Source organism: Psittacula echo (assembly GCF_963264785.1).
Source record: "Psittacula echo genome assembly, chromosome: Z".
Classification (NCBI taxonomy): Eukaryota; Metazoa; Chordata; class Aves; order Psittaciformes; family Psittacidae; genus Psittacula; species Psittacula echo.
The window spans coordinates 103,943,968-103,969,301 of record NC_137742.1 but is presented as its reverse complement, the minus strand read 5'-3'; the positions used below and the strand labels follow the sequence as shown (position 1 = coordinate 103,969,301).

General features: G+C 55.8%; 1 protein-coding gene and 1 long non-coding RNA gene across 2 annotated transcripts in view; both read right to left on the bottom strand.

Moving 5' to 3' along the window:
- ZFPM1 (zinc finger protein, FOG family member 1) overlaps positions 1-23,752 on the bottom strand; it is a 35,111-nt gene extending 11,359 nt beyond the window's left edge. The window contains exons 1-3 of the mRNA XM_080637866.1: positions 23,499-23,752; positions 9,535-9,666; positions 7,073-7,162 (exon numbers count right to left, since the gene is read on the bottom strand). Coding sequence (XP_080493992.1) covers positions 7,073-7,162; positions 9,535-9,666; positions 23,499-23,538 — 262 coding nt within the window. The 5' untranslated portion in view covers positions 23,539-23,752. The remainder of the gene's footprint in view (positions 1-7,072; positions 7,163-9,534; positions 9,667-23,498) is intronic.
- LOC308231968 lies at positions 21,798-23,486 on the bottom strand. The gene is made up of 2 exons (XR_013958788.1): positions 22,274-23,486; positions 21,798-22,102 (listed from the first exon to the last, which is right to left on the bottom strand). It is a non-coding gene; the product is annotated as an uncharacterized lncRNA (long non-coding RNA).
- Positions 23,753-25,334: the final 1,582 nt, after the last annotated feature.

Below are 25,334 nucleotides of genomic sequence, written 5' to 3'. Positions count from 1 at the left end.
CCAGTGCGCCGCTGTTACCCCGAAAACGTGATGTGGTGAACCCCATCCAGCAGTGCTGAGCGGTTCTCCATCCGGATGGGTGTCTCTTTACCCAGACAGGGATGCTGCCACAGCCCCTGAGGCACCGGCTGCACCCACATTGATATAGCAAGGAAAAAGAGGAGGAAAAAAGGGGATTTTCCAAAGTAAGCACGTGGCATTGCTGTAGTCCTCCATTGGAAAGGGGGAAACAATGCCAAGCCGGGATGGCACAGCCTGGCACATTGTCCACACTTGGTAACAAAGCCCAAAGCAAGCGATCCACATCCCTATGTTCCAACAGCACTGGATTCAGCCGCGTCCCCCTGCCTGCAGCCTGGAGAGTTGGGAATTGCTGGTGCCAGCCCGTGGGGTGCCCAGCAAGGAGCAAAGTCCACAGACGCAGGCCCTGCTCCGGTGCTGCCTTCCTGCGGGATCCCCCCGGCAGGTGAACACCGCCCCGGGTATCTCCTCTGGCCATCAGTCCCAGCCAGGCAGTGCCCCAGTTATCGCGGCACGTTTATCTCCCTGATCATTAACCAAATTGGGCAGGGACGCGGCTGTTTGCTTTGCGTGGTGAAGAAAAGCAGCAGGAAGGAAGGAAGAAGGGAGGGGGAAAGCCCCCGGTGAGCCAGGTGCACTGCATGGACCCCAGTGCTCTGCCCCACTGCTGAAACGCGGGTCGCTGGGGCTGCTCCTTGCCCCCAGGGACTGAGAGCGCCTGCTCGCCCCACACTGCACCTCGGCTTATCTCCCCATCGAGGGATTTCAAAGAAACAGGCTGAGCTGTGCTGGAGAGCAAAGATTAATCCTGTCATCACACCACGGCCATGCATGGGGCGATCAATGGCTGGGGAGGCAGGGCTGGCACCAGAGTCCCCCTGGACCTGTGGGGTCCAGGAAGGGAAGGAAACCTGCAGGCCTGCAAGTGAGGCATTGCCATGCAAGGCAGGGTGAACACAGGACAAGGGTGTGAGGAACGTCTATAAGTGGCCATTCACAAGGTGACCCGCAGCATCCTTACAGCCAGGGAAATAGTGCTGCTGGGCAAGGATGCACTATCGGAAGTGGTACCCAACTGGGTCAGCTCCTGTAGCCACCCGCCTTTGCTCCTGATGCTCCGGAGGCGCAGCTGCATCCATGCACCCACATTTGCTTTTGCTGTGGGAGCAACAATAGGAAACGGCAGAGGGGGCCCACACATCCCTGGGCAAACCCACCCATCCCATCCCAACCAACTCCTGTACCCCCTTTGCCCCAACTGCGCCAGTGTGACTTTAATCCAATTCGAATGATGGGCTCTGCCCCTCGGCAGGGATCCAGGCTTGGAGGTCCCCACAGTGTTTGCAGCTGCCTGGATACTATCTGGATAAATACTGCTATCGGGATGTCACGGGACCACATCCCAGCATCAGCCGCACTGCGCGCTGCTCCTATTAATACAGCACTTTGCGCCTGGCCCCTGGAGCTGCCAGCCCTGGCGGGGGGGACCACAACACCAGGTACAGCCCCCCCACGAACCCTAGGGGAACAGGGATAAACGGGGGATCTCTGCTCCCATCCCAGCATGTGTGGGATGTCCCTATGGCATGGGAGCCCCCAAAGAGGAGGGTGGATGGATCCATCCATCCATCCATCCATCCATCCATTGGTACCCAACATCCCGAGGGGAAAGCGGAGCTGGAGCAGCCCCGTCTCCCACAGCAGCCCTGGCCCTGCCGCACGCCCCAGCTGCTGTTTTTAGAAGCAGCGAGTGCGCGGCGGAAGGAATAAATCCTGACAACTCAACTAGTGAAATGATGTGATGGCACCGCTCCGATAAGATGGAGGGAGCCGATTGGGAAGAGTCTTAAGCTGCGAACACGCAGCATCTCCACTCTTCACCTCCGCTCACAAAGGGAAATCTCTCCAAAGGGGCTAAGGAGATTATCCCGGCTTTGCCGTCCCGGGTGCTCGAGTAATCAGGGCAGCCTTGGGGACGACAAAGAAGCAAGGAGGGTTTCAATTCGAGCCTTGCTGGGCTGCGCCTGCTTAGGCTCAGCCTCGGGTTGCTGTGGCTGAGCTGCCATGGCCTGGGAGGAGATGGTTATGGGAGAGCTGAGCTCTGCCCCCCTGGGCTTTTGGGTGCAGAGGGTGCACCCCACTGCCCTGGCATGGCAGGAGCTGAGGGGAGATTTCTGCCTTTATCAGTCCTGCCCATCGCTTGCCATTTATTGATTTCCTTTTTGACAGAGTACAAAAGCAAATCTTTATCAGGCTGAACCCTGCCCCTGGTTAATGGAGGAGCTGTGACCTACCCCGGAGAGCAGAGCTGCACCTCCCAGCACCCAGGGAAAAGGGGAGACCATGGCACCCAGGAGGTGCTGCACCCCAAAGAGGGCCAGGCACCCGCTCGCCAGCTGTGCTGCACAGCTGGCAGGTGCTGGCACCAGCCTTGCCATGCGTCACCCCGGGATTGCCCTTCCCTTACGCCCCATGTAAGCCAGGGTGCCCTGCCCCAACAGGATGAGTCCTGATAACGTCCCCGGGACGTTTGAGCTTGGGGTGTTGCTGAGCCCTGCGGGGATGTGGCATTGAGGGGGTCCCCATCCCCAGGGGTCCCTGTCTCAAGAGGGTCCCCATCCTGGGTAATAAAAGTGATCTGTACCCGTGGGTATGGGGACAGGGATAAACACTGGGAACAACATCAGAAAGCGCACAGGGAGGATGGGGAGGAGGAAGAATTCCCAGCTCTCCCAGGCCGGCTGGACCCCTGTGCCAGGGACCCCTGTCCCTGCTCTCCCCCCAGCCACAGGGCTGCTGGGACCCCCTGACTCTGCCCAGGCTGGTACCAAGCAGCGGGTAGGGATGTGCTGGGGGGGGCAGGAAGCTGGGGAAGGGGGAGGAAGGGGAGTGAAGGGGCCCCTGGAGCTGATGCAGAGGGTAGATATCCCCTCCGGAAAGGAGGAGGGGACCACAAGGGGGGGTCACTCCTTAGCACTGGGCAGGAGCAGGGTGGGAGCTTGGCTTTGCACACAAACCCCACTTGGTCCTCAGCTCCAGCCCAGTGCAGAGAGGCAAGGCAGCAGTGATTGGTGGCTGTCAGTCACAGTGAGCATCGCCCTCAGGGCTCCCTCCACAAGTACATGAGACATGTTTCTCCTTGCCAAGGGAAAGGATTGGAACAGAGTTGGGGGGGGGGGGGGGGCACTGCCTGCACCTCTCAACATCATCCTGGTGCTGCTCGATGCAGGGGTTTCCCTGCCACGCTGTGTCTGGGTGTCCCCACACACTGGCAGTGTCCTCAAAGCAGCCTGAGCATTCCTGCATCCCAGCAGCATCCCCAAGCGGATCTGAGCATCCCTCTACTCAGCAATGTCCTCAAAACAACCTGAGCATCCCAGCAATGTCCGCAAATGGGTCTGAGCATCCCTGCACCACACCAGTGTTCTAAACCAGCCCGAGCATCCCTGCACCCCAGCAGTTATTCCAGACTTGTCTGAGCACCCTTCCACTCAGCAACATCCCCAAACCGTCCTGGCCATCCCTCCACCTTCCAGTGTCCCCCACACAGAGGCTGAACTGATGGCAGGGATACACAAACCCCAGCAGGGACATGGTTCCCTTCCATATCCCCAATCCAGGATAGGTGTCACTACTGGGACACCCTCCATCCTGCTGCCTTCATTGTCTGGCTTTGCCGACACAAGCCGCACAGGGGGTAGTTTTCAGTGCAGCAGGAGACCCCCCCGAACCCAATCTTCCCCCCATCCCGCAGCAATCTAACCCAAACACAGCGATCGCCGCTCAGCCCAGCTCCCCGCGATAAAAAGGAATAGCTGGAATAACTTTTGCCACCCACTCAAAACAGAGGGGAAAGGGGGAGACGCGGCGCGGGGACGGCCATCCGGATGAGCCGTCCTCCTCGTGCCCTGCTCGCCCCGATAATAAACCTTGAGGTTTGCAGACACGCTCCGGGCAGACGGAGATTATTCGGGCAGGAGTCGCAGTGCAGATAAACACAACCGAAGGCAAAGGGGGAGGCGGGGGGAGAGTTGACAAAGTTCGTGGTTTTAATTAGATGCACCCAAAAAGCCATAGGGGATCGGTCTGTGCTATCCTGATACCCGCACACGGGGCTGGTGATGAGGGTGGGTTTGGGGTTCGTGGTCAATTCTGAGAGGTGGACCTGTGCCACGCTCTGTAATTAACCCAGAGGCATCGTTACTGCCTGGGAGCTATTGAATAAAGCCATGAACAGATGAGAATCAGGGAATGGTTTGGGTTGGAAAGGACCTTAAGATCACCCAGTTCCAACCCCCCTGCCATGGGCAGGGACACCTCACACTAAACCATGGCACCCAAGGCTCGGTCCAACCTGGCCTTGAACACTGCCAGGGATGAGTTTCTGTTCTGATGGGGCTCAACAAGGTGGGAATCTCTGTGGAGACCTAAATGGTGAAGCTGATGTAGGAAAAGGAGTGAGGGACCCCCTGGGAGAGACTGCTGCTATTTCAGGGAGGGTGGTGGGACATGGCCATTGCGGGACAAGGCAAAGAACAGCCCTGGGTTTGGCTCTGTCTGCTCCATCCCTTCCCTTTCTGGGGCCTGTCAGTGTCCTCACAGGGGCAACAGCAAAAGGCTTCATCCCACCTTGCAGAAAGGCAAGTGCCATCCGGGCTTCCCTGGGGCTGCAGTGCCTGGTGGGGATTCTCCAGTGTCTCGTAGAGTGGTTGAGCGCCGTGTCCCTCAGCAGGACTCTGCTCCCCTCCACCCCCCTTGTCCTAACACCACATTCATGGAATTTGTTGGAACTTTTCACCTTAGTTCTCCGGGAAAATTGGCCGGACTCGGTGAGGTTGGCCAGGCAGGGATGGGGAGGGATGGGACAGCCCTGGGATGGGAGCCAGGGGCTGCGGGTGCTCCCAAAGGTCTCTGCTACCGGCCCTGCTCCAAAGCAAACAAAAAGGAGTGGGAAAGATGGGCATGGATTAGAGACACTGGTGGGGCTGTGGCGAAGGGCCTCAGGGGATCTGGGGACGATGAACATCCCCTCTCCAGCCCATCAGAGGGTGAGCATGAAGCACGGCCATGGTCCATCCCAGGACCCTGTCGGGAAGCAGAACCAAGCTGGAGTGTCCCAGCACCCCAGCTGAAGGGGTAAAGGCTCCCAAGCTGAGGATCACATCCCACAGTTCCCAGGGCTTTGCATATCAGACGGGCGAGCAGCAGCTCCCTCCAGTGAACAAGGTCATTGCAAAGATAATACAACACCACTCCTATCCCCCACTGACCTGCGGGACCAAGGAGCCCCACGGCAAGGTCTTGGAATGCTGCCTCCCCACACTGCCCAGCCTCTGGCACAGCAGCACACCCAGTTTTGGAGACCCAGAGAGCAAAGCCATAGCGGGGAGTAACCCTGTAGCCCCCCAGAAAGAGCCAGGGGAAGGGGAGACCCCTCAGGGTGCGAACAAAGGCGCCCGGAGCAGCCTGCTTGTCCCCCCCTCTCGATGTGCTGCATCTTCACAGCTGCCACTGCTGACATACGGCGGATCCTGCCAGATAAAAAAGAAAATTCAGGCTGCTCAGAGTTTCCCTTTTTGCCAGCTCCATCCCTGATAAGTGCAGAGCCTGCAGAGCGCCTGATAGACGGGCTATCGCGGCGGTTGGTGCGAAAGGAACACCCTATCGCTGCAGCATCGCCGGACCGCCATCAACTCCCAGCCACACAGAAATTAATACCACTCCAATTACCAGAATAGAGATGGGCTGGGAGAAGGCGATAATAAAATCTGTTTTACATAAAGAATGCAAATAACCCGCTCTGGAGAGGGAAGAGGGGGAAGGGGGAAGCACGGTCACAGCCAAGGCTTCGTGGTCCCTTTTGGGGAGACCGTGGCTGTTGGAGCTGTTCGGATAAGGGGCGGTGCAGTGCTGTCACCCCTCAGTATGGGGGCACCCATGGAAACCCCATCCCTATGGGGATGCGGTGGAGCAGGGGGCCCGGCAGTGCAGGGGCCAAAGGGCCGGGGAGCAGATAAGAAGGAGCTGGGGAGGCCTCGCAGCTCCTTCCTGCCCGGCACGCAGGAAGGGCCGGGATATCAGCGGGGCCGGCAAGAGCTTCCCCTCGGATGGGGAGGGAAGGGGGAGCGGGGCCACGGCTCCCAGCCGGGCCGTGGGGATTTGGGCAGCTGCAGGAGCATGTGTGCTGCAGCCGGCAGTTCCCAGTGCCTATCCATCACCCATGCGGGAGGCTGGTGGCCTTGGGGACACGCTAGGACCACCTCTGCCCTGCTGCATCCATCACTGAGAGGTGATCACTGCCCTGCATCAGGGTCACCCCGTCCCATCACGTGCTGCTGCATGGGGATGCTCCAAAACCAGGTCCATCAGCATCCCCCCTGGGAGGAGCAGTGCCAACGGGGCCCAAAACGTGGCACATCAACCCCTGGGGGGCTCAGCTCCCTCCTGTCCCATCCCTGTCCGTCCCCAGTGGACGGGCACCCACAAACCCAATCTGTACAATGGAGCCCCAAGGGTAACCCCATCTCGGGTTGGTTTGGAGATAGCAGGGTGATAGGGCGCAGGGTACCCACATGGCACACGCAGCCTTGCTGGGCTGCCAGGGTGCCAGCAGAGATGCCGAGAGGGAGATAGACGCGTTTATTCACTCCTTGGGGTTTTGATAACCATCACCAAACCACTCGAGCGTCGCTCTTGTGGTTGCCAGGATGTTTGTGAAGTGCCCTCGCAAGCATGGAGCGATGCAGGACGGGGTCCAAACCCTCCCTGTGCTGGGAAGCACGATGCCAGCCACAGCGATGGCATCCCCGCAGCTCCCAGCTCGGGTTTTACTGTCCCGAACAAGCGCCCTGGGGATCTGGGGACCACAACCATCATCTCATACCTCCCCTCTCTGCAGAAGCGCTGTATTTACAGCCTGCCCAGCTCCCAGTCCTCATACTGGTTTGCAAGAGAAGATGAATGCATGGAGACTGCTCTGGCTATTCCAGCCTGTGGGCCAGCCAGGAAGCTGGGATGGAGCAGGATGACCAGCCTCACACTGGGGACTTACCTGGCCCATTCCAGACATCCATTTCCTGCAGGTTTTCTCCAGGATCCGGCTTCTCCAGCTCCTTTGAACTCTCTGGGGTGTCTCTGGAATCTGCAGCAGGAGAGGGAAGGCAGCAGGTCAGATGTGAGGAACTTCAGAGGGAGCATCCCATGGGGACCGGGACCACTGGACCAGTGACACCCCAGGGCCAGGATGCTCTCAGGGATGTGCATAGGGAGGTCCCCCTCAAAATCCCCATGTCCAAATGCCCCACTGCCCACCTGTGGGCTCCTAGCCCCCCATGGGGTGTCCCATAATGACAGCCAAGCCCATCGCACATCCTCAGTGGGTAGGCACCCACCTCTCACCCCTAAACCCCTCCCACATCCATGTTTCCCATCCCACTTTGGGCCCCATGTATCCGGATTCAGCCCCGCTCCCATCACAGCTCTATTTGTGGTGTATTCATAGCAACTTGATAACAATTATTTTCTCCATTAACTGCTGCTGGAGATGCAGCTGATAGAGCCTATCTGCATATGACAGTGTGGAAGATTAGCGCCCAAAGTACATGTTTGCCTTGGCGTCCCGGGCGGATAACCAGCGCGGAGCCCAATCGATCGGCGCCAGAGCGAACACCCAGGGGTGACGTCACCAGCATTGGAGATTATTAATACAGGTGATAAGCGGAATGATTAACATCAAATAAATCAATCACCGGGTATAAAAGTCCTATTATTTTTGGCTATAAATCAAAGTGCCTGGCATATCGATTTTTATCCATCGCGCTGAAAGCTTTAGTGGCCGTTATTGCTGCTCCGCGTTATCTCTGCTATCACCTCTTTATCGAGGCAGCCCAGTGCCAGGTGCAGCAACGCGCCCAGGCTCCCGGCTCCCTCGCCCCCAGCCCGGCTCCCCCATCAGATAAGAGCCACTCGCTTCTCCCTGCTGCAGAGCAAAGTTTGCCTGCGAGCCCTCCCTGCCCCGGCTATTGGGATCCCCACAGCGTTGCTCCATTGGTTTTAAGGGGGACACTTTGCTCCGGTGCTTCCCGGGAGCCACCGTTGCCCGGTGTGGATCCCCATGGCATCGCTCCAATGGGTTTGGAAGGGGGACACACGCTTTGCTTTGCTCCGTTGCCTGCTGCGGACCTGTCCAGCTGCGTTAGCCGGTGCAGCCTTGCCCTGCCGCGGTTATCTCGAAGGGCACTGCAAACATGAACTGATTAGGATTTGCCCCCACCTCCACAGGAAGGAACTTAAAGGATATCTGGGGACTGTTTCAGCCCGGCCCTGTAACGCAGCCACCTCTGGGGTGGGGCATGGCACAGCGCGGCGGCAGGCAGGCGGCAAGGGCAGGAAGCAGGCAGCAACGGCCCCGTGCCCCCATCCCCATCCATGCCACCACCTGTGGGTTCAAGGGATGCTCTGCACCATGGGGAGGCAGTCTGCACCCCAAGAGACGTGGCTTTGGACACCAAGAGGTCACTTTGAACCCCTGGGTAAAGGAGATCATATTATAGAATCACAGAATGATGGAATCCTATCATAGTCTGGGTTGGAAGGGGCCTTCAGAGCTCATCTTGGGGGAAAAGAGGTCACTTCATAGAACCCCAGAATCAGGGCCTCAAAGTTCTTGGTGACTTGATCTAACTGAAGATGTCCCTGCTCATTGCAGGTGGTTTGACTGGATGAGCTTTGAAGGTCCCTTCCAATCTAAACTATGATATGATTCTGATTCTGTTATCCTATAAAGTGACCTCCTTCAACCCAAGATGAGCTTTGAAGGTCCCTTCTAACCCAGACTATTCTGAGGGCCTCAGGGACTGCTTTGCTCCGTGGGGAGGCAGTCTGCACCCCAGGAGATGTTGTTCTGAACATCACGAGGTCACTTTGCATTCCTCGGGGGAAGGAGATCACTTTATACAACCACAGAACAACAGAATCGTATCATAGTTTGCATTGGAAGGGGCCTTCAGAGCTCATCTTGGGTTGAAGGAGGTCACTTTATAGGATAACAGAATCAGAATCATATCCTAGTTTGCATTGGAAGGTGCCTCCAAAGCTTATCTAATCCAACCCCCTGCAATGAGCATGGACATATTTAACTAGATCAAGTCACCCAGAACTTTGCATATCCCCCATCTCTTTGCTACCACTGGCGGCTCAGCACCGTGGTGGGTAAAAGGTGCTGATACAGACATAGGGTTATGCTGCTCATCAGCAGCCATCGTGGTGAGCAAACTGCCTCTGATTTCAAGCATCCTTGCCTGTGCCCCACTCCAGCATGCTGCTGCTGGATGGAGGGATGCAGCACCCCAGGGAGATGGGGGTCTTGCTTAACCAACACCCTTGATGGGTGGGTGGGATGCTGTTTGCTAATTCACACCCTGCAGAGATGATCCGATGTGCTCCAGTGGCAGAGCCCATCCCCACGGCATGGGGACACCATGGGTAGCCCCCTGTCACCGTGGTGAGACTCACGTTCACTGACGGGGGGGCTGGAGGCATCATGCTCAACAGAGCCCTCGAGGTCCAAGGTGGCTGCATCCCTCTCCAAGGGGCTCTTCTCTGCTGCTGGGCCATCCTCACCTTCCTCCATCACTGCCAAGGAACCTGGGAAACACAGAGGGGTGGTTAGTGGGAGAAATGGATGGGGAAAAAAACCAGCAGTGGGTCATCCCAGTTGGGAAATGTAGGATAATGGCAAAGGGCCCTTTCCTGACCTGACATGGGGCTGAGAGGAGATGCCCCGAATGCCACGGGAAGAGAAAGGAACCCCCATCCCCAGCCAGCCCTGTGGACCAGCTTCTCCCTTGGGTCCGTGTCCCTTTGCAGAGGGAGGTTTATAGAACCAGTGGCTTGCTGGAGGTGTACCCCAAGGCATGCCTGGTGCCCCTCACACCTAGAATCAACCAGGTGGGGAAAGACCTTCAAGATGATCAAGTCGAACTGTTCCCCAGCACTAAACCATGTCACTGAGGCCTTATCTCTATGTTTTTGAACGCTTCCAGGAACAGTGATTTCCACATTGTACACAATGAGCCCTACACATGCCTGGGAAGTGAGCAAGGTCCCCATGTACCACGGGTACATGGGTATGGCACAGTGAGGTACCCAGCCTGCTGCACCGCTCACCTGCGCTTCCCATCTGAACCCCCAGCATCTAAACAGGGTGAGGGACCCCAGAGACCATCTCCATGGTCCCCAGCACCTCTCGTGTCCCAGGTGACCCACAACACATCCCCCTGCCATGCCCACAGCCCTGCACAGAGGGGGATGTTGCGATGGGGACACAGGGCACATGGAGGGTGCAAGTGGGGTGCACGATGGAGGACACCCCTTCAGCTCCCCCCAAACAGCCCTGGCAGCCCATGCTGCTGTTTCCACAGTAACGCAGCATCCCCATCCGTGCTGATACCAATAAAGAAAGGAAGGAAGAGCGAGCGGCGTGCGTGGCTCGTGCCGGGGGCTGCCCAGTGCCCGGCCGGCACCACCCCGGTGCAGGCAAGGGGGGGAATGGCGCGGTGACAAACCCACTGCAGACCTCAGCTGCTCTCTGTGACTCCAGGCATGTATATTTACAGCAGGAGAACAAAGAGCCCATAATCTATACAAAGCAGACAACAATGAGCGTGAATAAAGAGGCTGCCGGAGAAGGGAAGGCAATTTATTCTAATTCTGCTAATTTCAGTTCCAGCACAATTAAAAAGGCTCTGATAATATTCAGAAACAATCGCCAGCTAACAAATCGTTTCTCTCGCAGCAAATGAAACATTGTTAGGCTAATTTCTTCTTTCACGCCTTCACGGCTCTTGGGCTTCTGATAAAGTTAACCCGACTCTCGCCTGCTCCATAGCCTGGCACTTCCAGCCTGGCCAGGAAGGGATGGACAGACCCAGGGAGGGATGGATGGGGCTGGGGAGGAATGGATGGAGCCAGGACCACATGTGGTGCCATCCAGGGCACCCAGACCACCCATATCCTGCCCTAATACACTGAGGATGGAGATGGGGATGCCCCATATAGATGCAATGATATAAAACCAGGAGTTTGGCTGCTGCAACACCACTGGGTGCCTATAGGGATGATGGGTGGCCGGCAACATCCCAGCACTGTGTCACCACGGTCCCTGGATGCATCCCAGCACCCCGCTGGCCCTACTGCAGCATCCTGCTTCCAACACACCGCCTATTCCCAAAGGATGCTCTGCTGCTGGTGCCGCCGGCTGCGTGGGTTAAATGAGCTACTGGATAGCTTAGAAAAAATAAAAAAGGGTAAAAAAAGAGAGGAAAAAAAAAAAAAAGGGGAAAAGCAGGGAGGGAGAGGGAGCGTGGAGCAGGGAGCGGAGCGTCACTTCTCCGGGATTGCTGGAAGCCCTGCACAGTTATCACCGCACACAGCCTCCCTCGGCTTGCCTGATCTGTCTATTCTTCATTAAGCAAATACGCTGAAATGGAAATGAAAACATAATAGCTATTTGATTTTCGGCGAGATATTTTGCATATTGGTTCAGTGCTGATAGTGGAATTTCATCAACTCCCTTTTTTCATGCTTTAAAACTGAATTACTGAGGCTGGCTTTACAGAGAGGGGAAGAGCCAAAAAATGCTCCCTTCCAAGATACTCCGCTTTGACGATTAACTCTTCTCCCTCCCTCCTTTTCCCTCCTTTCTTATTTTTGATAACAAGGAAGGATTTCTTTCTTTTTTTTTTCCTTCTTCTTTACAAAAAAAATTACAACGATTGCCCAAAACTCGCAGTGAAGCACTCCTGTCACCCGTGCTCAGTCTGGGGATGCAGGTCTGGCGTCAAGGCCAGCATTCCCAGGGGCAGGAAAGCCCATCATTACCCAAGGAACTGTTTGATCATTTCACTCAAATGAAGGTTGTCCCAGAGCAGGGAAAACAAACCTGTTGTCGATTCCTTGCGCCGTGCTGGTAAACACAAGGGGAAAAATACATGGAAAATATAAAAGGAGGGGGGACTCCTTTACGCTGCCAAGAGTGAGACCCTGGACGCTCCGAACGCCGGCACGCAGACAAGAGCAAAGCGATAAGAGGCCCCGATAGCAGACAGAAAATAGCAACAGCCCCAGACTTTCCCACTGGCTCTGGAGCAGGGAGGAGGAGATGGAGGAAGAGGAGGAAGAGGAGTTCCCATGGCGGAAAGCGGGTCCTGGACTGAAAACGTGCAGGCTGGAGGGACAGCCTGGGTCGGCATCAGTCCACATCTGACTCCATAAACAGGACTTTTAAAGGCAGCTCCACTGGCTTCAGCAGGACCATGTGGGCACTGTGATGTGGGATCTCTTTTTTGCCCTTCCAGCTCCTCATCATCACCCCTGTGCTGGCCCTGAGTACATCTTCCAATTAAAAATAAACCATAATAAAGCAGTAAGCCCCAAAGGAGCTGGTGGAGGCTGCCCAGAGGGTCTCAGGGCACATGAAGCATCACCACAATAGTCTCTCATCACCTTGCGATCAAGATGCTTGGGCATCACCTCCTCACGGCAGTGCCGCTGTCCCAAAACCTCCCTATTTCACCCCGGATTTTGCAGCCACGAGTAAAGTGTTGCAGAAGCAGGCAAAGGAACCGGTATTCCCCAGGGAAAGACACCCATGGAGAGGGTCACAGCCACTCCTGATCCTTCCTTGCACTGGCTGCAAAACCATCTCCAAGTGATCCTGTGGGGCCTGGCCCAGGCTGGGGATTCCCCAGGGTCTTGTAGCAGGGTTGTGCCGTGTCCGCCCCGCAGCAAGCAACACCCAGAGAGCAACCTGGGCTGCAGATCCAAAAACCAGTGGTATCTGATGGGACACCAGCCCGCCTCTTCTCACCCAATTTTTCCCTGGTATGTATTAATGTTTGCTCTCACCCATGACCTCGGGTACTCCCGAGCCTGTTCCCAGAGGATCAGGGATGCCAAGCGCTGCGGTCGAGGGCAAATGAGGTTTCAATGGCCGGGAAATGACACCAGTCCTCAAAGGTCATGTTATCCAGTGGGTTATTTTCCCCCTCCTCTTGGCTGATGCTACTGGGATCCAGCATTACCTTGCAATGCTATCCCTAAAAAGGGGTCCTGGTGGGCAAGACCCCTACTCAGGACTTCATTTTGGAGGCAAACAGACCTGTTTTGAGCACAAATCAACCCTATACCCTATCAGCTCAGCTGCAGCATCCCTGGGCCGGGCTCTCACCATGGATATCAGCACATGAAATATCAGCCCCATGCGTGGAGGCGATAGCAGTTGAGGCCAACCCCAGCGTTACCTATCTCTAATATGGGGCCCTTCTCCATCACCACCAGATAAAACTCGCCCTGATCCTTCCCACAGTGCCCTGCGTTAAAGAGCAAGGTAAAAAAAGAGATACGTTTGGGGAGCTGGTAGGTGGAGGAGTGGATTTATAATAGACTTTTAATAATTTATCATTAAATTATACCTAATTTATCCAGGAGGGGAATGAAGGATAGCAAGGGAATGAAGGTGGTGGGGGATGCTATGATTGCTGGTGGGATGCTGTAATTGCTCGCAAGAAGAGATGCTACAACTGCTTGTAGGGGGGGATTTATGATAATATATAATTAAATTTATAAAGTATTTAGTCTAATTCACCCAGGAGAGGAATAAAGGATAGTTGGGGAGTGGAGGTGGTGGGTGATGCTGCAATTGCTCACAGGGGGCATTTATAATTATTTATTATTACATTTATTATGTCTTCAGGCCTAGTTTGTCCAGGAGGCGAATGAAGGGTATAGAGAGGGAATGAAGGTGGTGGGACTGCCGTGATTTCTCATGGTGGGGAAGATACTGCAAGTGCTCACAGGGGGATGCTGCAATTACTGATGGGGGGAACACTCATGTCCATACCCTGCAGCATCCCAAACACTGCAAAAGGGCATCCAGGGTGGTACCTCCAGCAATGCACAGCACCCACGGGTGCACAGCACCTCGAGCATCCCTCCGCAATCTGGGGCAGCGCTGCCTCATGGGAACCCCCCAGATATAACCATGGGGGGTATGTGTGTGTGTGTGTAAGAAAAGAGCTGTGGAGAAGCAGAGCCTGAGAAAAAGCAGCCCTGCTGATAGGGGAGAGATTGGTTTCAGGCGGAGCTGCTCCCCCTGCCAAGTCCATATCCTATCTGCGCGGGGTGCAGTTACTTAACATTCATCACCGCCTGAACTCTGTAACTTTATCAGCGGCCGAGCATGGCGCCATCGCCGAGCCCAGCCATTCCCGGCGCTCAGATAGGGCCGATAAACCGCTGATAGATTACAGGAGATTGTTTCACTTCAGGGGCCGCGATTACTAATACTAATAGCGAGAGAGCCCGCATCATATCAAACAGCGGCTGTGGGGGACACACATACACACACGACACATACAGGCTGGGGGGGGGCACGGGAAAATAATGAGAAAGAAAATACAGGGACAATGACAATGAAGTGACTTTATGTTTCAGATGGGGCTGATAACGCCCTGATAGATTTTAAGAGAGGAGAGAGTCTAATAGAGCCGTCCCCAGGCCTGGCACATCAGATGGATGGGAGCAGATTGCACTGCGAGAAGGGGATGTGATGCTTAACGCAGTCCTGCCTTCCCAGCTGGCAGGGGAGACAGGATGAGAAGAGGGAAACTGAAGGAGCCGGTGGGACCCTCTGCAGCGCGTCCTTACTGGGGGACCCAGGGGCATCCTCCATCCCAATCCACATTCCAGAGCAGTTTGAGATGTTTAACATAGGATTTGGGCACCTAGTGTGAGCCCGCACTTAGGGATCAGCTGGATATCCTGATAATGTGGAAGGAAACTCCATCCATGAAGATCAGGCTCCAAATGCGCATGAGCATGCAAGGTGGCATGGACACGCAAGGCTCATTGCTATTGCTGCTCCTGGCCAAACGGAGGTCTTCTGGGTGAAAGCCCCTCAAGTCTAGTCCTTTTCCTCCCACCTGGAATAAAGCTGCTCCAGTCAGGAATGGCTGGCGGGTAGGGATGTGCACCCGGCAGCACAGCCCTGCAGAGCCCACCAATACCAGGTGAAGGCAAGGACAGAGGTCAAGCTCTTTGCTAATCTAGCGACAAATTAGCCCAGAGATGCTGCGTCGGAGCCGTCCCCCTCCCCGTGGGAAGCGGCTTCAGGTCCTCACAGGTACATCCCACTGCCAAAAGCTGCTGGGAGGGGAATGGGGACAGATTTCAGGCTCTCTCAGTACCTGATAGCAGCGGGCTCAGACAAGGACGGAGGGATGGGGACAGGGATGACGGTGGCTGTGGCCCAGGAGGCCACTAGACCCATCACTGAAGATGCTCTGGCTGAGGTGTCCCTGCTGCTCGGAGCATCCTAGGGTGCCCAGCGCCAGCTCCCAGTGCCATCCTGGCCCACAGTGGGGTCTCCAACCAGCACTGAAGCTATGAGCAGGGGCTGGGTGAGCTCCAGGAGCAGAAAAGCACTGGGAAAGTAAGAAGCAGGGTGGGATGCTGGCACTGAGACCAGCAGCTGAGGGTTACCAAAACCCACTGGGACAGCATTGTCCCCTAAAACCCTATTGCTACCTGCTCCCCCACATCACAGCCTTCACTGGACCAGCACAAGCATCCTCTACGGCACATCCCCTCCATCACCTGCACCTTCACACAGCACCCCTGACCCTCCTCTTCCTCCAGCTCCAGGCTGGGTGGCTGTTCCTGCCCGGCTCCATGGATGCTGAGTTTGCTCCATGCAAACGTGCCTGTGCTGTCTCTTTTTTAATTTTTTTTTTTTTTTTTTCCTGTTCTTGGCATTTTGGTGGAGCGAGATAAGAGTAAAAAACAACAGAGCTGCTCAGAGAGTGAAAAAGGGAGATAGATAACGCAGATACCGACTCCTACACAAAACAGCCCTGGCTTTATCACTGCTTTTTATCACAGTTCCCCTAAAAAAAATAAAGAGAGCAGCCCAACTGGAATGGGGCAGCACATTAAAAAATGAACTTTAGACTGTTTGCTCTTTAGTTTTATATTTAGATGAAACAAACTTAGATTCTTGCGGCTGATACCTTTTCCAGTGCGAGGAACCAAAAAGTCTGGAAGCCCTGTTTGCTTTAATAGGGACAAGTGAGGAAACTCAATCTTTAAGCCTGGATCAGCCAGTGGGATGAGGCTGGTTCTAAAACATCCCAGTGGAGTGGGCAGCATCCTATAGCAGACCAGTGAGGCTCAGGTGTAGAAAGGCAGATGCTTCCCGAGCATCCCTGAGCCCCTGCTGGTCCTTGGTGACAGGATCCTGACCACATCCCACAGCCACGTGGCATCACCATAGCTGGCAAAGCTGAACATCCCTGTGATGGGAGCAGGTCCCTGGCATCAGAGGACAGCATCTCCATCCCAGCACAGGGATGTGACTGTCTGTGCAATACACCCTGTCCGTGTAGCTCCCAAAAACTCTTTGCCCACTGCAAATGCCCTCCCCATGCACAGGCTGGGGAGGGCATTTGGGAGCAGAAAAGCCCCCAGCCCACAGAGCATGGCCAAAAAGGAGGAAAGGGGGAAAGAAAAAAGTAATAAAAATGGACTGGAGGCTTTTCCCTCCCCTCACACTCCCTTCCCTACCTTCTTTTTGAAAAACATAATTTATCTGTGTATTATCAAGAAATCCAGACACTTTAATCAGTGAGCTATGAAGTCAGTATTTCCATTCTTATCTAGCGGAGGAGTGGAAATGGAGAGCAGATAGGCAGCTCCGAGCCGGTCCGTGGTGGGGAATGTTAATGGGAGGAGCGGCAGAGCCATTGGCTACCGAGCTGCCGCTATCGCTGCCATTATCGGGGCGTTATCGAGGCAACCATCGCAGCGCAGTAATGGGGCCAGTTCAACTTTCCGCATTATCATAGGAGCTGGAAGTAGCATGAGAGGCCTCAGCTGGGAGACGGAGAAGCGAGTGAGCGGCCAAACTTCCCGTTGGAGCAGGGAGGGGAAGCTGAAAGCCGCTTGTCCTCCCCAGAGCTGGTAACACGGAGCGTGATGCTCTCCCGTTTGCGCATCCTCCTGCGCATTCCAGGTACCAACCGGGAGGTGAGCCCTATGCACCCTGGGTACCGAAACTACTGAGCATCCCCAAAGCGAAATGTTCTGACTCTACCGAGCATCCCAAAGCCCTGTGTACTGACCCTAAGGCACATTCCCAAAGCCCCGTGCACCGACCATACAGAGCATTCCCCAAATCACAGGGCCACGACCCCCGGCTTGCCAAGGACAAGAGCAAACAATGCATCTATATTTCATCAGATGAACAAATTAGAGAAGCACATTTCCTCCACGTGCTATGGAATGGGAGATGTCAAGAAAATATGCTGATGTGAGAAAGAGGAGATAAAGAATTATTTTGGAGCAAAAAAGCCGTGGAAGGCTCTTATCTGGAGTGACTCATAGGCACACACTCCTTAACCCCACTGCAGCCCAAGGTCAGCGGTTACATTCCTTTCGGCATTTCATCCCTCCCAAAAAAACATGCTGCTGCAGGAACAATGTGGAGCCTTTGCCGGGCAGCCATCGGAAGAGGGAACTGTATTACCCTGAAACACTTGAACTTTCCTGATAAAATAAGCAGCGGGACAGCAGCCTGGCCAAGCCGGAGCGCCCGAAAGCCCCGAGTCAGGCAACAAAAACAGTCATGGGACGTGTCCCTGGAAAAAAAAAAGGGAGATATTGGCCTCCTGCTCTTCTTCAACACAGGGAAGCTGATTTCTCCTCCTCTCAGGAAAAAGAAAATCCATGCCCTCGGTGCAGCCACAGGACTCATGGGTCCAGAGCGCAGTGCAGGGCTGGCAGGAGAGTTTTCCACTTTTTCCTGCTTAAGAAGAGATGTTAAAAGCACAAGGGTTCCCCGCTTCTGGCATCACCCCTCATCGCATTGACCATGCTTGGGGCTGTTCACATCCCTCTCACCAGGCTGCACCACTATGGTCTGTGCAGGTTGTCACTCAGCCAGTGCTCTCCAAGGCAGATCATGCAGGGGTTTTCTGCGCCAGGCAAGTCAGGACGCATGGAAAACACCCTCTTCCTTTGCCCAGAATGTGTGTGTTTGATCCCAAATCCAGCAACTCCATGCAGGGCACAGTGGCTCTGTCCCCAGGCTGCCCCATGTTTGGGCAGCGCTGTTCCTTACCTTCCCAGGGATGCGGGTACCCCAACCCCATGGCCAGCACAAGGAGCATCACACAGCACAGGCTGCCCCAGGGATGCTCTGTATACAGGAGGACTTGTCTGCCTGCAACTTAATGCCATGCTATCTTTGGGATGCTGCCATTGCTGGGTGGCTCTGTTGGGTCCCCAGGGAAGGATGGAGCTGCCCCTCTCCAGGAATCATGGATCACCTGTGCCATGGCACTATATTTCCTTGCACAATCTGCTGAAACACCCGTGGGGAAGGGATTGCTTTCTTCCCAAGCCCGGAGTGCCAAGCTGGCCAACTCACAACTTGGCGAAAGGGGAACCTGCAGCTTGCTAGGTGGCCTTGTGATTCACAACGGAAAACAAGACCTTGCCCAACTGCACAAGCTTGGATCCAGAGCCGTAAATCCCAGCCGGAGGTGGCATTCCTGCTCTGGCGTGGGATGTCAGCGATGGACCCTGCAGCATGGGCATCACTGCAGCTCCATGCCTACTTGGGGTGCCCAGGAGGGAACATGGGAATGTCCCCCAGGGGTGCGAGGTGGCAGCAGACACAACTCAATCCAGCCCCAGCACCCACAGGCCCTGGAAGCAGCCACAGCCTCCATTGCCAGCGCTGCCTTCCTGACACGGAGCTATTGGCAGGGAAGGGATGTGCACCGGGGCACTCGGCAGGACGGGTTTTGCCATGCTGCTGGCTGCCCTGTGCATGGCCATGGCCAGCCTGGCTCCGGCACTCACCCTCCGAGCCTCCTGCATGCATCCTCATTGCCTGATGCTGAGATGGGGATGAGTAGGAGCCCAGAGTGAGCTGTCAGGGTGACCCCCACCAAGGGAAGCACCCATGTGGGAAAGGCATGATGTGTCCCATGCTAGCCCAGTGCCCTGTAAATGGCCCTATTGCTCCAGGGGAAGGCTGAGGCGAGCTGTGCTCTTGGTCATCAGCCAGCACTGTGCCAACTCCTCTCCAGGCACAGGGCCCACAGGGATGCTCACGCCTGGACCAGTGGCCATAGGAGAGAAGAGGAGAGAAACTTCTTCCAGCATCACCTCCAACAAGTGAAAACACAGCTTCCCCATTGCTGCCAAGGGAAACGGCTTGTGATGGCCAGGAGAGCTCACCACCTGGGGCTGCAGGCTCTGCTGGACGTCCCACCAGCACCACAGCATCACCAGCCCATCCTGGGTCATCCCCCTCGCCTGCCTGTGGGGATCACAACGGGTCCTCACCTCCAGGAGCCTCTGATGTCACCTATGGCACATCCCAAGAGGCTGGCAGGAGCTGGGATGGGCAGAGCTCCTGCGGGGGCAGATGTGCCACAGGGCTTTGCTGCCTGCACCCAGGAGCTGTCACTTCAGGATGCCATCGAGCCAGGGCTGGCAAATGCCTTGGGATGGTGCTTGCACAAGTGGGGAGGGGTTGGCAAGCAGTGCCCGTGGGTGTAGCAGACATATGGGACACGGGGATGCCACCCTTGGGGTGTTTAGAGCAGGGTATGGGGGGTCTCCAATGCTGAGACAGCCCCTGAGGAGGTGCAGGACATACCGGTTCTGGGAGGCCCTGCCTTCACCCAGCTCATCCCTGGGGAGCAGGCACCAAACCCTCCCCACCCCAGGGTAACACACCTCCCCAGGCACCCCACCACCCCGGAGCATCCCTTCCCCAGCAGGGCTGAATGGGGAAACTGAGGCACAGAGGCTGGCAGTGATGGAAAAGCAGAGCAGCATCAAAGTGATGGGAGGCGGGGGGAAAGAACAAGCAAGTGGAGGCAGTTAGTCACCCGCAGGGACTGAATGGAGAGGAGCAGCTCAGTGAGAAAAGGCAGTGGGAGAAGAGCAGGAGGCGTGCCAGGAGCATCCCACGCCACCGGCTCACCACGCCGCTGCTTAAAATAGACTCCGTGCTGGCTACCGACATCTGTACAAGAAACGCAGTTTTCCAGGCTCCCGGCAAGGACGCTCCCACGGCCTGACCAGCACCGAACTCCCTGTCCAGGACCGTGATCCCCTGCCCAGCATCACTGCAGAGCCCACACGGGAGCAGAGAGCAGCCAAAGAGGAAAGGAAAATAACAAACCCCAACCCAAACCACCCCATCGAGAGGTGGCGGGGTTTAACAGTGCAGATCGCTGTCGCTATCTCACACCATCTAATAGCAATTAAAGAAAATCCACATGCGAAAATATGATGGTGTTTTTGTCACCCGCCCCAGCCCTTGTGTTTGCTCCGCAGAGCAGAATGGGAGATAACGATCAAAAAAGAAAGTCAAAGCTCTCATCAAACTAATGCAACATCTGCAGCTGATAACAGGCGCTGGGGAGAGCTTGGCTGCTCAGCCCAGCTTGTTTCACAGGGCACATGGGGGAGAAAAAGAGCCTGAAACACCTTGAGAAATAAAAACACATATGCAGCTGCCCCCCATCAGATAATTAAAGTGCCTGCATTAATCACATTTGCAATGGAACAAATTGTTGGAGCCCTTTTGCCCCTCTTTGCTGTGTTTGTTGTTGTAGTGAATCCTGCTTCGGTCTGGTGGGGAGAGATAAGTGGTCCTTATCATGCCTGGCAATCTCTATCAGGATGGAGATCGGGCCTCGGTGCTTATCGGGAGCTCAAGATCTCCTGTAGCTGAAAGCAGAATAGAAAGAGAAAAGGGAAAAAAAAAAAAAGAAAAGAAAAGAAGAGAGAGAAAAAAGCCACAAACAGGCCCCTGCAACTACTACAAAATTGTTCACTTCCAGCTAATTTCGGAAGGGGAAACAAAAAAGAATAGTGTGTATATATTAGAACAACAACAGAGGGAGAGGCACATCAGCAAGACGAGATCAATCTCCTGCTTATCAGCTTCCCCCATCGAAGACCCGGTGCTGCGAATGCACGCACAGGCAGCTGCCAGCAGCCTCGCTCATCAGCCTGGTGCCCGCACTCCCATGTTTGAAGTTAATAAATATAACAGGCTATCTGGGTTGGAGATCAGCTCCTGCTCTCTATCAGCCGCTCACATCTATCTACCAGCAGAACAAAAGACAGCACAAAAAAAAATAGAGAGGAAAAAAGAAACCTCAACCACCAAACCCTATAAAGAAGCAGCTGCTGCAGGGGGGGGTGCTGGGGTTTAGAGCCACGGATGGAACAAGGGGGTGAAACTGTCCTTGCTGGGCAGGTACCCTGCAAAATGGGATGGATAAATGCTCCGGGTGTTTTATAAGTGCTCTCTGCTATTGGAAGCCACCACATAGATGCAATCAGCTTTCAAAGCCTCATCACTGCGTGCCACGGGCAGAGTGGGTACTCCGGAGGGACTCAGAGGGATCCCACATCACCGGTAGCTCCGTCCCCCTCCAGCACCGCATCGTTGCGGCCCAAAGAGCCAAGATGAAGAAGAAGGTTAAAGCGGCTGGTTAAATATAGTCCGGTGTCTGATCTTTGACTTATCGCTCTTGGCAATCGCCCGCTCTCCCGGCGATCTCCCCTGCGAGCCTATCTGCGCATCGCATCGAGCTTGAAGAAAAACACCCCAACACAGAACCCAAACCCCAGAAGAGATGAAGCCAAAGCAAGAACATAGCGTCACCCAGGAAAATAAAATCAGCAGATACCGATCTGAAGGAGGTTTTTAATGCTCCAGCCGAGATGATAAGAAGGATAGACTTTGTGGAAACAGGTCCGGTCTGTACATGAGAGGAGTCTGGTTACCGGAGCCCTGATTCATGCATACCTTCCCTCGGCGGGGAGAGCCGTCGGAGGCAGCGGCAAGGCGCTCTCGCCACGCTCGCCGGCTCTAATGACTGTTTTCATGTTGACACATACAGGAAGGGTTCCAAGCTTTCAGCTTTTAATCACTTTTGGCCATCGCCGGCGGCCTGAGATCAGCCTCCCACTTTATCATTTCTTCACATCTCTGCAGAAAAGCAGCAGAGGAAGGAGATACGAGCTGCCTTCGCCCGGCCAAGCTGCCGCAGCCTCATCCAGACACATTTTTCCCCCCCCTCCAGTGGTTCACACCAGTGGGTGCCGGGACCTTATGGGCATCCCACCATCAGCACGTCCCCAGCACACATGCAGCTATCACCTCCATCAGCGGCTGCAACGCTCCCGCTCACTTAGGTCTCAACGCTCCCGGTTTAATGGGCTGGCATTACCCAGGGAGGGATCGCAGGGCAGCCGGGCTGTTTGCCGAAATAAAACCGCGGAAGTTGGATAAAGCTGAAGGAGAAAACTATCACCAGAAAAAAAAAAAAAACCCATACAGGAGGCAGCTAGCTGGGACTATTTTTAACTCTACCCGGGTAAAAGTCTAGCTGTGCTTTATCACCAGAGCAATCACCCCAGGCGGGGAAACAGGTAGGTGCAACTCAGCCTTGCAATTATTTCAAGAGAAAGATAAAGCTAGATTATCACATGGTGGCCAGCCTTCCCTATCCTCCCATCTCGCTCTTATCACCAGCTTCCATCGACTCGAGGGGGAAAGAAGAAAAAACACACACACACACACCAAGAGAGGAAGGGAGGAAAGCCAAAGCGAAGCCTGTCACCGAAAAACTTCCACCACTTTACAGGATTTCTCGGCGCAGGCAGCATATGCCTGATGGATCAAACCCAGACCCCAGCCCGCGGGTTGGACCGTGGGGTGCACGACCCTCTAGAGACAGCACATAGGACGGGGGGGATCTGGGTGGTGGCCGAGGTCCCGTGGGACACCTCGGTGGTCCCTCCTGCCGTCAGCCCGAGGTGTTGCAGCCCCGTCCCCACCTGGGATGAGGCGAGAAGCGGGAGCACGGGGGGTACCGGGCAGGGCGAAAGGTCGAGGCCGGCGCGGTCAGGGGGACGATGGTGAATGTGGGGTCCCCGTGCAGAAAGGGGAGCCCCTGGCAGGGCGAGGGTGCCGTACCCGCGGTGAGGAGTTGCTGACAGAGCTGAGGAGGGGTGTCTGGGGAGCCCCTCGCCCCGTCTCACAGCGCTGGATGGGAGGCAGGCGCGGGAGATAAGATCACAATTTCAGGCCGTCCCGACAGAGCGATGTTATCAGGACGGGACTTGCAGAACGGAATATTTTACAGCCTTATCGGGGCCCCATCGGGAGCCGGTACCGGAGTCACCGCGGTGGCGGGGAGAGAAAGAGGCGGCGGGGACGGGACCAAAGTGGGCGCCCGGTAGCGGGAACGGGCACCGGGGATGGGGTGAAGGCAGTCCCGGGGTGTCGGGGCTGCTGCCGCCGAGGGGCTGGGGCAAATACACGGAGTAAGGGGCGCATTACGGAGAGCGGGGACCTGGAGGCACCGGTACCGGGGACTCACGTTTGATCTGCCGGGGGTTGCTCTGTTTCCTCCTGGACATCGCTCGGCGAGGGGCGAGCCCGGCGCTGCGGCTGGCGGCTGGGCAGGCGGCAGGTGGGTGGCGGCGGGCGGGCTGCCGGCTGCTCGCATGCCCGCCCGCCCTCCGTCCGTCCCTCCCGCCGGCGCTGCCGGGCCGGGGCCGGGGCCGTGCTCTGAGGAGCGGAGCCACCGCCGCTGCCGCGGGATTTTCTCAATGGGGCGCCGCGGAGGATTAAACCCGCGGAACGTTCCTCGGGGGCGGGGCCAGCCCCCGCCGCGGACGCCTATAGGCTACCGGCCCCCCCGATGGCCACGCCCACCGGATGGCGTACCCGGCTGCCGCCGCCGCGAGGGGCGGGGCGAGGGGCGGTGATCCCATGGGGGGTCTGATCAATGGAGGGGATGGGAGCCAGACACCCCCCCCCTTCCCGAGGGTCCCCGAGGGCCCCCGGGGGTCCCCAGCACCACTTGGGGGTCCCTACGCCTCTGGTGAGGCCCCCAGCCCCCTGCCTTGGGACCCTGGCCCTTTGGGGTCCTGACCTCCCTTTTGGGGTCCCCAACCTTCCTTTTGGGTCCCCAAGCCCCCCTGAGTGTCCCAAACTCCCCTTTTGGGGTCCACAACCCTCCCTTCGTCTTCCCAAGCCCTCCTGCATGTTCCAAACTCCTCTTTTGAGGTCCCCAACCCTCCTCTGTGGTCCCCAACTCACTCCTTTGTCACCACAGTCCCCCTTCGGCATCCCCAATCCACTCCTCTGGGACCTCAACTCCCTTTTAGGGTCCCTAAACCCTTTCTTTGGGATCCCAACCTCTCCTTTTGTGTCTCCACCCCACACTTTAGGGTCCAAATTCACCCTCACGCCTCCTTTTGAATGTCCTAAATTCCCATGAGTCCACCAATCCCCCCCTTCTGGGACCTCAGTGCCTGGCACTGAGCTCCCAACCCTCCCCTTGGAAGTCCTCAAAGCCTCCTGTGGGGCCTCCCAGACCTTCTTATGAGAGTCTCTCTCTTTGGAATCACAAACCCAGCTTAAAATCCCACTCGTTTGTAGATGAGTGGTCCAAGAAGTCCCGTTTGCAGCTTCCAGGGTCACTGTGACACCTTCCTGGGATGTGGGAACACACTGGGGCCAGTGTTGGGGTGCTGGGATCCCCCTTGGCACCATCGCAACCGTGTGAGCCAGTCGTCACCATAAGCATACAGCCAGGTGGCAATACTGGGGCTAAATGGGTCCGTGATGGGAATATTCCTCTGTGAAAAAGGATCATTTCTGCCAATCCTGGCCCTTGGCCATGGCTGATCTCAGCTTGGGGTGCGGGGTTTGCCAGCAGTGACAGCTTATGGTACCAATTATTAATGCAATTCCTGGATCAGTGGGAGAGCAGGTGACTGTGGGGACATGACATGGCAAAGCATCTTGGCCGTGTCCCCTCTCCATCTATCACTGGACATGGGGTGTGCTCTTCTTTTTTCCCTTCCCCTCTCTTTTTTTGTTCTTTTGTTTAAAGGTTTTTTAATTAACTTCCTGTTTCAATGGTGGGATAATGAGTTTTAAGCAGAACATCATGCCAGTAAAGAGGTCAAGCCGGCAATGAGGATGTCAAATGAAATTAAGTTAGGAATTAAGAAGGGTTCCAGGGGAAAAAAAAAAAAGCCCCAAACCATCCAGGGAGGAAGATGCTGCTGAGGATGAGGCTTTGATCTCCCCCTGCTTGACCGGTCACCCCCCAAAATGATCCTGCTGACGTTTTTCATCTCTTTTGGCCCCGAATCACCGCCTTCCTGGAGACCATCACACCCCAGGGCAGGCAGCTCTGCTT